At 36.1% G+C, this 12,950-nt stretch overlaps 1 protein-coding gene across 2 annotated transcripts in view; it reads left to right on the top strand.

Annotated features, from left to right (window-relative positions):
- Positions 1-12,950, top strand: part of TBCEL (tubulin folding cofactor E like) — a 95,534-nt gene that overhangs the window by 30,105 nt on the left and 52,479 nt on the right. For both annotated transcript variants that reach the window (XM_081037395.1, XM_081037394.1), the window contains exons 2-5: positions 1,734-1,883; positions 3,790-3,929; positions 10,869-11,050; positions 12,343-12,599. In XM_081037395.1, the coding sequence (XP_080893521.1) occupies positions 1,751-1,883; positions 3,790-3,929; positions 10,869-11,050; positions 12,343-12,599 (712 nt within the window). In that variant the 5' untranslated portion in view covers positions 1,734-1,750. The remainder of the gene's footprint in view (positions 1-1,733; positions 1,884-3,789; positions 3,930-10,868; positions 11,051-12,342; positions 12,600-12,950) is intronic.

Below are 12,950 nucleotides of genomic sequence, written 5' to 3'. Positions count from 1 at the left end.
GCTCTATATTGTCTGCTGTTGGAGGTGATAAATTTACATTTAAAAGAATGTAAATTCTTTACATCTAAAAAAATGTCAATCTGAAGGTTCCTGAAGGCCTAGATGACTCACACAGTTGTTTTGACTCAGTCAGTGCTGGGATAGAGGACACAAGCAGACACTTGTCACTCTGTTAGGGTCCGGAGTCAACCCCTCCTCAAGTGAACAGAAGTCACACGATAATGTAAGTCACACAGCGAGGTTTATTTCCAGCTAGCTGGGGTCCGAGTATCTGCCCGACGCAGCGGGTTTCAACAAGGACCCCAAACACTAAAAACCCAGGGTTTATATAGCATCTTCAAGGCACACAGCAATTAACTACAGGAGTTACACAGCTTTAAGGAGTATGTGATAAACTGCAGGATTTACACAGCTTCAAAGAGTATAAGATAAGCTACAGGGCCGCTTGTCTCCTCGCTGTCACTGCCCACATCTTGGAATTTACAGTCAGGTTGTGTTTACACTTAGGTTGTGTTTCAAGCCAGGGGCCGTTAACCCTGACCTTAAGATAGCAGTTCTCAGGCTAACAGTCTCTTATAACTCTGCATGGATAGAAAGAACAAACTGTCTTGTGCTAAAACAGGCTATCCTTAAGTTCACAAATGAGGGTCCTGACAGAGAGCAGCCCTATATTCTCAGGGTGACTTGTGATATACTCATTATGAAATGTTTTCCATAGTCTAAAATGTTGGTAAATTGTACAAATAAAACTTTGGTTCAGTAAATGGACAGGTGTTTGTACTGGTTTGTACTGGCACAAAAACAGACACACAGATCAATGGAACAGAATAGAGTGCCCAGAAATAAACTCATACCTAAATGGTCAGTTCATTTATGACAAAAGAGATAAGAACATACAATGGGGAAAAGACCGTCTCTTCAGTGAATGGTATTGGGAAAACTGAACAGATACATGCAAAAAAATGAAACGAGACCGCTTTCTTATACCATATACAAAAATAAACTCAAAATGGATTAGAGACTTAAATGTAAGACCTGAAACCATAAACCTCCTAGAAGAAAATATAACTAGTGAACTCTTTGATACGAATCTTAGCAGTATTTTTTTTATATATGTCTTCTTGGACAAGGGCAACAAAAGCAGTAATAAATAACTCAGGCAAAGAGCAATACTTGGACTCTCTTTTAAGGATGATTTCTAGCAGCCACCATAGAATATTTCTATTTCATCAACTAGAACTTAGTCATGTACTCATTCCTAAATAAAAGTAGCTATGTGTACAGTTAAAAATTCTTTGACTATGAAAGAAGATGTGAATGGATTTCGAGGGACAAATATGGAAGGATTCATTCACACTTTTTGGTCTAATTTTTAGTCCATACCGTCCTGTTTCGTCCTTTTTCCTTTTACTTACCACATGAACCTTATGCACCAGCCAAGAGTCTTCTTGTTATCCTTGGTTGGAAATGATTGCCTCCTCTTCTAAATCTTGTAGTACTTTTAATCTATATTATAATTATCATGTGCTGAACTGTCATTTGTCTACTTAGCTTTATGTAGCTATATGTAGCTTTTTTAAGCACAAAGTCTCACCATAGTGTACATCCTTGGCGGCAGTTGACCATATCTTATATGTCTGCAATACCTAGTCTAGTTCCTTATAAATAATTGATTCTCAGTAAATATCTCTTGTATCAGTAAATAATCTTGATGATTTCTTGCTTTCTTGTAGAATTTTAGGAAAGGAAGATGGATCAACCTGGTGGAAGGAGTTTTATGCAAGTATTATGTGAGAAATATAGTCCTGAAAACTTTCCTTACCGCCGTGGTCCTGGGATGGGCGTCCATGTCCCAGCCACACCTCAGGGCTCTCCTATGAAAGGTAAAAAAGGTGGGACCTAAAACATTTATTTACTGGAGCTTACTTAGGACATTAAACCAGAATGTTGCCTTTTTGCAAATAATTTCCTTTATTTTGAATTATGAGTTAAATAGTCTTTCTCCCTTGCTATGGTTTCAGTTTTTTGAAAAACCTAAAAGGACTTGTTTTCCTCCAGATTGACCAAAAGGCATTTTAGTTGCACTTGTAGAGCAAGAACAATATTGAATGATAATATTTCAAATACATATTCTTTCAAGGAATTCGGAGGGTGCAAGATATTATTAGGTTGGTGCAAAACTAATTGTGGTGTAAAAGGTTAAAAATAATTGCAAAAAGTGCAATTACTTTTGCACCAACCTAATACAAGACTGGACTGTGCCCTCAACAAGCTTACAGCCTAACTGGATTACAAGATACTCACATTTACAAAGATACAACACAAGGTAGTTTGTGTTGAGTCAAATGAATGGCACAATGATTGGGGAAGAAGTTTAGAAGAGAATTAATTAACATGATCTGAAAACAGTTCAAATCTATGACACTCAAACTAACACTTCAAGAATGAAATGACAGAAATACAGTTTGGAGAATATCATCATCATCATCATCATCATCATCATCATCATAATCATCATAAAAGGACAAGACCCAGATGCGTTCATTAAAAAAAAAAAAAAAAAAAGAATGTAAAGACATTTTAGGAGAGGGATTATGGTACAAGCAAAGATCTACAACTAGAAATGTGCAGGTTGGGTTTTCTGCTTGCATTTTAGTTGAATGTTGTAAGTAATCGTTCTTTGTAATTGTGGAAGATTAATATTGAACAGTGTTTTATTTCCTATGTCCAAAGGCTGCTGAGCGTTTCTTATGTCTATCTTATCACTTATCATAATACAACTGTCTTATCACTCCATATACTCTACAATGGCACAAAGAAATGGACTGCTTACTTGGTCATTATTTTTCAGGATCCATTTCCATTTTGAGAAATTTGATACTGAAAAGTAGTAAATTGAAAAATCATATAGTTTGAGGCCTCCACTAATAACATATTACTTTTGTGAGTCCTTGTTTTATACCAAATAGGGAAAGAGTGGTTGAATTCTCATACTTATCCTTTTCATTAGAGATAGAATGTGATTGACACATGTTTTTTAATTAGGCAATAGTTTGACTACCCCAGTTTGATCAAATCCATTGAATAGTTTAAGACTGTGAAACACTTTCATTTCAATTTTATTTTTTTAAAGTTTAATTTTTGTAACAGACAAATTCTATATGAGTATGAAACAGGAATGATTGATGGACGAGTATGAAAGAAAGATATATAAATATTTAAATGTATCCAGTTAAGCAAGGAAGAGTTCTTGAATGATAACTTGAAGAACAGAAGTAGTTTAGCAGACTATCTAATGGTTTGAAATAATTTTCGAAGGCAGCAAAAGGAGTAAATACACACCATACAGAGATAAAAGAGCTATCTAGAATGATACTTTTGAACTAAATTTCAGAAAAGAAGAATTAAGGCCAATAGGAAGACAGCAAGTAGTCCAGACATAAATCACATCCACCTAATGACAATGGCTTGTGTGATGGCTCTGTTGCCAGTAGTTGGGATAAAGATTCCTGTCTGGAGGCCAAGCCTGCAGGACTTTCTTGGTGGTACTGGTGCAGTATTTCTCATCTCCTGGCTTATTTCATCTCCTGGTTCATTTTTGAACCAAACTATTGTCTAGTTCATATTTGGCTGGCTCCACTTAGAATTCAGAACCCTTGGTTCCCGTCATATCCTGTGTTTTCCAGGTCCTTGTGTAATTTCACACAATTTGATTTGATTACTGGGAGCTAAACGCGTAGACAAGAATTAGGCTGACCTAGAAAGTGTTTTGTTTACCCCGTGATTCAGATCGCCTCAACCTCCCAAGCGTACTGGTGTTGAACAGCTGTGGAATAACCTGTGCTGGAGACGAAAAAGAAATTGCTGCTTTCTGTGCTCATGTTTCGGAACTAGATCTTTCTGACAACAAACTCGAAGACTGGCATGAGGTAAAGTTTCTGTACTGCTGCATTTTGGTGAAATATAACAATAACCATTGTATTATTTATATTAAGTCTGCTGAATTCTGGTTCTCAATTGAGATTCTGGTTTTCTCTATGTCTCAAGATAAATAACTGACTGCTTCAGCTGCTCCCATGGTGATTTTTCAGATAACTTTGTTATTGCTAATTTGTTATTGATTAATGTAAAAAGCACTGAGGAACTTTATTCCAGGCATCAAGAGTTTAATAAGACTACAGAGGTGTAGACTGCCAATAATGCGTTAAATTTTCTACTGTTTCACCAATTTATACATCCAATGCTTATTCTCTACTACTACTTCAACATTTATTACTATAATTTGACATAAAACTTGCTTGAGGTTGATATACTAAGATTATAAAAATATTCTTGTGACTGAAATTTATTCTAAATATTTAGAACTTATTAAGTCTCTTTGGTGGTTTGACATAACTAGACCTCAGAGTAGCTCTAGACCAAGTACATAAATAAAAGTATTACAACAATGTTTCTTATTAATGTATATAACATAACCTATCTGATTATAACATTACCTGAATAGAAGCTACCCTTAAGAATAAGGAAAAAATAGTTTTTCCCGCTTAATTTGTTCTCTGCCTTAATTTAGGCTCTTACTTCTTGCTTGGACTATTGGAAAAGTTTGCTAATAGGTTTTCCTGCCTTGGTTTTATTCTGCTTCCTCTAAGCTATCCTCTACAGTGCTTCAAGGCTCCTGTTAATAAATGAAATATGATTATGACCCTTTGTTTGAAATCCTTTAGTTGGCGTTTCACTGTCTAGAAACAGGTCTGAGTTCTCTATGTGTAGCCCTCCGTCATATGGCCCGTTGCTGTTTCTAGAGCTTTATCTCCATCTTTAGCCACATACTTTTTCTTGCAGCTCACGATAAACTCTTGACATGAAAAGCTTACTTGCTTTTATTCATTCTCAATCTATTGCTCTCTTTCACCTCTTGTCTACGTACTCAGCCACTTCCTATGTCTCTTTCAAGATTTGGCTCGTTCCTCTGTGAAACTTTCCCTGGCTCTCAGTCAGGCAGAGTCAGATGATCCCAGCACCTGTATCACACTGCTGTGAAAGGGTGTATCACAATGTAGTGCAATCACTTGCTTACTTGACAGTTGTTCTACTGGATAAACCATGAGTTTATTCAGCAAGAGAGGTTTTTGTCTTTTTTTGTCATCAGCACCAAGAATACTAGGCGCTCAATGTTTGTTGAATGCATTATGAATAAATGGTTGTATCTTACGGATTGATCAAGACCACTTGCTCCAGCTTTTCCTGTGATCTTAACAAATTCACTTAATTTTAATGCTTCATTTTGCTCATTTATAGAGTAGGGCTGATAAAATAATCATTAAGGCATTCTGTAGATGTTAAATGCTACACAACTTCCTTCTTTAAGAAAAATCTTAAAACTGGTTTTGTTAACCTAGTTTTCTTCAGCTTTTCTTATATTTATTGATTTATTTCATTGTCATGTTTAATCCGGTAACTTATGCTCCCAATTATATTTCCTATTTTTATTAAGATGTTTATCAGAATTCTTTGAGATGCATGTCACTTGATTTCTGTGTGACATGTTAATATATAAAGAGTCATTGGGCTATTCCAAGAAACAATCTATTTATACATGTATTTATTGATTGATTTACTTGTCTAAACATCTAGTTTAGTTCACTGTTCAACAAATCACCGTCTGTGCCTTCTTTGTCTTTTGAGACGCTTACCTGACGTGCATGCTGTGCATACTGCACAGATGCTGCAAGAACTCCGCCTCCGTGATTCCCTCAGCAGCCCTACTGCTGAGCCTCTGGGGAGATATTTTTGACCTGCATGGCTGACAAGTCAGACCCAGTATTCCTCTGAATCATTGCAACTCCTGTGTTCACAGGCTCATTTCCCTACATTTGTTTCTTTGGAAGTATAACATTTCCCAAAAGTGTTGTGCTTTGTGCTTTAACCACATACATATTCTTTTGCTAACTGGTGGGAACACTTTACCAGTGATGGAGTTGCTACCTCAGAGGAACGATTTATGTCAGGATGGATCAGAACACAGTTTACAGTGGGTAATTTAGCCCTTTCTCTGCTTAGACAAAGGTCTACACTAAATATTTTCCAGGCCATATTGACTTATATAGCCAGAGGGTCACATGTTTATTTCTGCTGTGCTCAGTTTGTATATTCCTTTATATGCTCTACTCGTGTAGTCTGTTTTCAGGCAGTTTTCGAATAAACGTTTGTTACTGCTACCCTTCAGGTTTCTATTTTCCAATTTATTTTTGTTTTCATCATTCCTTTATATCTTGTCTTTATTAGCCTTAACTGTAGTTGATGCCAATCTTCCAGAATATATATCAAAACACAGAGAGATGGGAGAAATACTGACAACTAAAGAATATCAATTTTTAGGATTGATTAAACTCTTTGCTAGGCTACAGATGCCTCATAGATTACAGTTTTAAGACATTACATTTCAACCCCATTGCAACCCTTATATCTGATTACCAAAAAGATCATTTGTCCTCACCATTAGCTAAGATTTATTCAGCCAGTATTTGATATAGCAATATGGAATAGAATAATATCATTTGTTCTTTTAGTGTTTTGAGGGATCACTAATACTATGAGAAACTTCCTTTGTGATTTAAACTACTGGCTGATGTATGTCTAGAGACTAAGATAATTATGAGTAAGAAGTGTAATACTTAGGGGGGAAGCAAAGATTTGGATGCTTCTTTTTTTTAGCTTTTGACTTGAATTTTTGGCTAAATAGATTTTTGTCTGATCTTTCCCAAGGTATCTCCTTTTTTCTCCCTTTCTTATCAAAACCATTTTATAAAAGAAATTAAACCAAGCAGTTGAATCAGCTCCTCAGATGAGGTGAGAATAGCTTGGGTATAAATTACAGATTGTTGTCTTACAATGCTTTTCCCGTTTTTCTTAAAACTGTAGTTTCTTCCTTTTTAGAAGCCAGAGTGGAGGGCCTCTATTAAACCACAGAATTGTGGAGACTTAAAGGAGATCTAAGTTCATCTCCATGTTTCTACACGAGTATACTCAAGTCATTCCAGCTTGAGCAGTATTTTTAATTTTTAGAATTCAAAAAAAAAAGTCAATATACTGCCCTAGAAACTCACCGAATGTTTGTCAATCTTTGTTATTAGGACATTTTTCTGTGTTAAGTAAATTTACCTGTATAATGAATATTATATTTTCCAGAATCTTATCATTAAGGTTACCTTAAAATACTTTATAATTTTAGCCTTTTAAATAAAATATTTATTTTATTTAAAAAATAAATAAAAATAAAATATATTTATTTTATATATTTAAAAAATAAAAAAATAAAAAATATTTTTTCCTGCTTGAATTAGACTATCGTCCAATTTTGTGTTTTTAGGATATTCTGAGGTGAATGCATCATTATTCTAAATCTTTATTCTCACTGGACAGTAATGTAGATGCAGACTAGTAAGAAGATTACATCAACACCTGTGAGCCTTGGGAATTCTCCCAGAAATTGCTTCATAAACCCTTAAATTATCCATTTCTTGAGTATTTTCCTCTTTATTACAAAAATAAATAAGGGGTGGTTAGCTAATGGTTTATGTTTTATTTAATTGGGACCGTGCTATAATTAACAGTTATTCTTCAGCTGTAGTTAAAGCACAATTCTTCTTCATCTTGTTTTGCCCTTAAAACAGATGAGCATAGCTGGTCATCATCTTCTGTATGGAAGTCCTTCATATCATTAGTATTCAGGTGGTAGAATGCAGTAGGGAAGTGGTCCCTGTGTGGACTATTTAGTTGTGTTGTGGCCACAATCTAACTCCAAATCCTAGCCGTATATCCCACAAACGCTTGGTTACAAAAGAGATCAAGCGGGAGAATGTTTTATTTGTAAAAGATAGCTCATTTCTTCATTAGTTAAAGTGAAGATAAAAATGGCAGCAATTCAAAGGATTAGTGTGTAAAATAGATGAAATAATGTATGTGAGGACCATTCCCTCTGATGTACTTCTCGGAACCTTCTTAGAAGGAATCTACTTGTCACCGATTTTAGAGCTCCTGAACTGTACAGTCCACAGTAAATCTGATGTGAAGTACACATTACTTTTTCTTCGTACCCATAGTTATCAACGCTGGATACCTTTTTGACATTATCTGTGGAGCTCTGAAAAGAAACAGGTACCCAGGTCCCACCTATGAAGCTTGTCCCACTTGTGAAGCTTCTGGTTTAATAGCTGAAGGTGGATCCTGGGATCCTGAAATTCTACCAATGATTTTAACTAAGACATATTTAAATAAAAGTAAATATGATATGACATATAGCCAGGGGTGAGATATTGGTTCTGCTGTATTTACCATATTAGTAATAGTTACATTTATTGAATGACTTTGTGCTGTTAATTGACTCAACAAACAGTAAGTGCCCACTATGCAGTAGTGACCTAGGTAAGTACTATCCCTGCTGTCATAGATTTTACATTCTGTTGGCAAGTAGGTAAGGAAAAAAGTTTCTAAAAGATGTACCAATCACTATTTTAGGTGCTTTACATGTGTATCTCATTTAATCCTACCAACAATCCTGTGAGGTAGATGGGTACTATTTTCTCCATTTTACAAATGAGGAAACTGAGATTTGGAAAGGTTAACAAACTTGTCAAATCACACAGGTAGGAAGTAGTGGAACCTGGTTTGAATCCAGGCTTTCTGACTCTAAAACCAATGCTAAATATTCTGTTGTACTCCTTTTCTCATAACTTTACCACATTGCCTGGCTGTTTGATGCTTAATACATTTACTGGGCTTCTAGCCTTTATTGCATACTACTTTAAGTCTGATTCTTCATATTTTTCTGGTTATATTTATAATTTACTAATTTTGGTACAGTGGTCCACGCTTATCCATGGGGGATAAATTCCAAGACCCCCAGTGGATGTCTGAAACCACTGATAGTACCAAACCCTGTATTTACGAGGTTTTTTTCTTATCCATACACTTACGACTTCTCTTTGGCATACCCAAATAGCCAGCACCATTGCTCTTGTGCTTTGGCATCATTAGGTAAAAGAGAGTTACTTGAACACAACCACGGTGACGATAGCACAGCAGTTGGACTGATAACCAATGGCTGCTAAGTGACTAGCGGATAGGGAGAGGTGTGTATACAGCACGGATGCTGCGCAAAGGGACGATTCATGTCCTGGGTGGGAAAGAGTAGGTAAGACAACATCGCATTGCATCACACCACTCACAATGGTTCGCAAAAAGCTGCACCCTTCAAACGTGACTTGGGGGTGGCTGGATGGCTCAGTTCGTTAGAGCACAAGCTCTGAACAGAGTTGCTGGTTCGATTCCCACATGGGCCAATGAGCTGCACCTTCCACAACTTGATTGAAGACAACGAGCTGCCACTGAACTGCCGGAGGGGCGGCCGGATGGCTCGGTTGGTTAGAGCGCGAGCTCTCAGCAAGGTTGCCGGTTCAATTCCTGCAGGGTCTGGTGGGCTGCACCCCCTGCAACCAAAGATTGAAAACGGTGACTGGACTTGGAGCTGAGCTGCGCCCTCCACGACTAGATTGAAGGACAGCGATTTGGAGTTGATGGGCCCTGGAGAAACATACTGTTCCCCAGTATAAAAAAATTAAAATAAACAAACAAATAAAACATATGACTTGTTTATTTCTAGAATTTTCCATTTAATATTTTCAGGTCATGATTGACTGTGGGTAACTGAAACCGTGGAAAGCAAAACTGCAGGTAAAGGGGACTACTGTATATTGGAAAGAACAGTGGTTCTGATTTTTAAATTCTAGATTTGGCTTTTGTGACCCAGAGATCTTAGTTAAATTATTTAGTATCTCTGAGATTCAGTTTCTTCATTTATTGTAATGAAAATAGTATTTGTCATCTTGCAAGTTGTTCTGAGAACGTAGTGAAATAAGCTGTATCAAAGAGACTAGTACTATGCAGAGCAAATACAGAGGGTGCCAAATACATATATATGTATATATATATATATATATATACACACACATTTTAAGAAAGGAAAACTATTAAAATTGTAATACTTAATATATACTGACAACAAAAGATGAATATAAGTCACGTTTGATTTCTGCAATTCCAAAAGGTGCTCAAAGTGGTTACCATCAGCATCCAGACACTTCTGATTACAGCAAACTACTGCTTGACCAAAGTGTCCACTTGTATACATTTTTTTGGCACCCCGGTAGTTAAGGTCGGTAATGCTCAGTTTCCTTTTAAAAACATTTTTTGTCTACCAGTTTGCTAGTGAAATCATTAAATTGATGATGTTTCCTCTTTCATTATATAGTTTTGGATGCTTTGTTATTTTTCAGTCAATATATTTTAAAGTTTAGTACATCTTTGAGCCAAGCTGAAACTTTTCTAAGTGATTGTGACTGTGTAGTCAATTTTGAACACCTGAATTGTTACTTTGTGGTCTTCAATAAACCTTTAATTAGCTTTAATGTTGTACTGGGGATGGAAGGAAGAGATATTCAAAGAGGATTACATGACCCAGTCTCAGCTCTTTGGAAACTTGTGGCCTAAAATGTCATCTAAACTATCTTTTCTCCATTTATCAAAGAAAATATCATATAGAACAGAATAAAAAACCTTGCCAAAAGCAATGTGGGAAATCTTTCTTTTGTACCATTACTTTTCATTTATGATACTCTTTCGTAGAAAGAGATTAAGTTATTGCCAAGGTTTGTTGAAATTACTTATGCCTCTGTGGGTACTGTCACTAAATAGGACTCCCTAATGTGAATGGCCCTTTGCCTGCAGACCCACTCAGCCTTTCTTGAGCATGATTGCTATTTAAAAGCTCTGATTACTGCCTGATATGCTTTTCTTTTTTTTCTCCCTAGGTCAGTAAAATTGTGTCAAATGTTCCCCAGTTGGAGTTTCTAAACCTGAGTTCCAACCCTCTGAATTTGTCGGTTTTAGAAAGAACATATGCTGGGTCCTTCTCTGGGGTTCGCAAACTTGTCCTCAACAACAGCAAAGCTTCTTGGGAGACAGTCCACATGATACTGCAGGAGTTACCAGAGTAAGCCCAGAGAGCATGGTGGAGAGGGGGCTATGTTGCCATCTGTGTTAGTACATAGAATTACTGCTGATCTCCCATCTCAGAAATACTAGAACTGCAGATTGAATGGAGACAGGTTAGAAAAATGAAAATGAAGTAATTACAATGAGGGTGTGAGGGTAATCTAGTAGCATTTTTATTGGAATACTTGTTCAGTGTTGAGTAGCACCAAGACACAGGATACGTCATCCTTTGGCCAGAAAATATCCCTGAGAAGCACTTATCATTTCTAGATCAACCCAGCCTTTCTCCATTTTAATCTTCTGATTACCTGATTTCAGAATTTTGCCTCAGTGCTTTTCTTTGGCGGCGGCGGGTGGGGGGGATCACAGTATCTCTAAAATATGTTAACACCCAGATGATTAAGTGCATAGCTGGCCTGATTGAAAAATGACCTGGTATTCTTTTCAATAATCAAGAAATTATACTTTTGTTAGTTTAGAAATGCTTTGTTATGTTTGTTTGTATCTATCTTTGAATATGCATATAAGGGTTCAAAGGAAGTAGTTGAAAGAAATATATGAAGCTATAGTTTCTTTGTGTAAATATGGAAATTATCAAAGCTTTTCAGAACCTGGTTTCACCCCACTTATTCCATCTTAGTTTCTCACTATCACTGTAATGAAATTGGTTTCCTCACAGCATGCAACATCTAGCATGGCATAGAGTAAACTTTTAAATATTAGTTCCACTTACTAACCATATCACCTTTGATTAATTAACCTCTTTGAGCTGCTTTCTTGTCTATAAAATGGGCACAATTATATCTACCTTACAGAAGTATAAGTCCAACCTATAAAGCACATGGCACAGGGCCTGACACAGGGTAGGAATTCAATTAATGGTAGTTATTTCTATTTCTAAACATTTGTTCATGTTGTTTCTGGAATTTTATTCTATTTCCTGTCAACTTATGCAAGTCTGCCCCTCCTTCAAGGCCATGCATCCTTTCCTGATTATTCTAACTGCAGTTTCAATTCCTTTTCTATATGAACTATTGTACTTAACAGTTAGTACTACACAAAATTAATTTAGTACTGGGTTATATCATTCTCTGCTGTTTTATGTATTTTAGGTTTTTTCTTCCTAGCTATATTTTAAGTTTCAGAAAGACATCTTCATATTTTCTCTACAATGCCACAGTCTTACACATAGTAGGCACTTATTTATTTCTTGAATTAATGAAAATACGTAGGTGCAAAGTAGAAACTTAACTGTTGTAAACAATGAATATTTCCTTTTTTTCTCTGCAGTTTGGAGGAGCTCTTCCTGTGCCTTAATGACTATGAAACAGTGTCTTGTCCTTCTATTTGCTGTCATTCTCTTAAGCTACTACATATAACAGACAATAACCTCCAAGACTGGACTGAAATACGAAAGTTAGGAGTTATGTTTCCTTCACTGGATACACTTGTCCTGGCCAACAATCATTTGAATGCTATTGAGGAGCCTGATGATTCATTGGCCAGGTTGTTTCCTAATCTGCGATCCATCAGCCTCCACAAGTCAGGTGAGGTACAGGCTTGTTCTCATCTACATGCAAATTGATCTTAGCTTATGTGTGAAATACAGTGAAAGTATATTTCTTTTCATCATAGCTGTGCCTTCTTATAGCATGTATTTTCAACAGTGACATGCAGATGCCTGTTGGTTAGCTAAATTTAAGGTATTCATTTTCATAAATCAAGAGGCATAGCATTATATTAGCTGTTTATATTTTATATATTAAAGGAGTTAAATTAATGAATTGTATAGTAAAAGGCAGAGTAAAAAGAATATAAGGAATTACACACTAGACCATTTTGCCTGGATTTAGATTGTTAGGGAATCCCAAAATGCTCACTTTTCCAGTATTTATATA

The sequence above is a fragment of the Rhinolophus hipposideros genome (assembly GCF_964194185.1).
Source record: "Rhinolophus hipposideros genome assembly, chromosome: 24".
NCBI classification, from domain to species: Eukaryota; Metazoa; Chordata; class Mammalia; order Chiroptera; family Rhinolophidae; genus Rhinolophus; species Rhinolophus hipposideros.
This window is presented reverse-complemented; position numbering and strand designations above follow the sequence as displayed.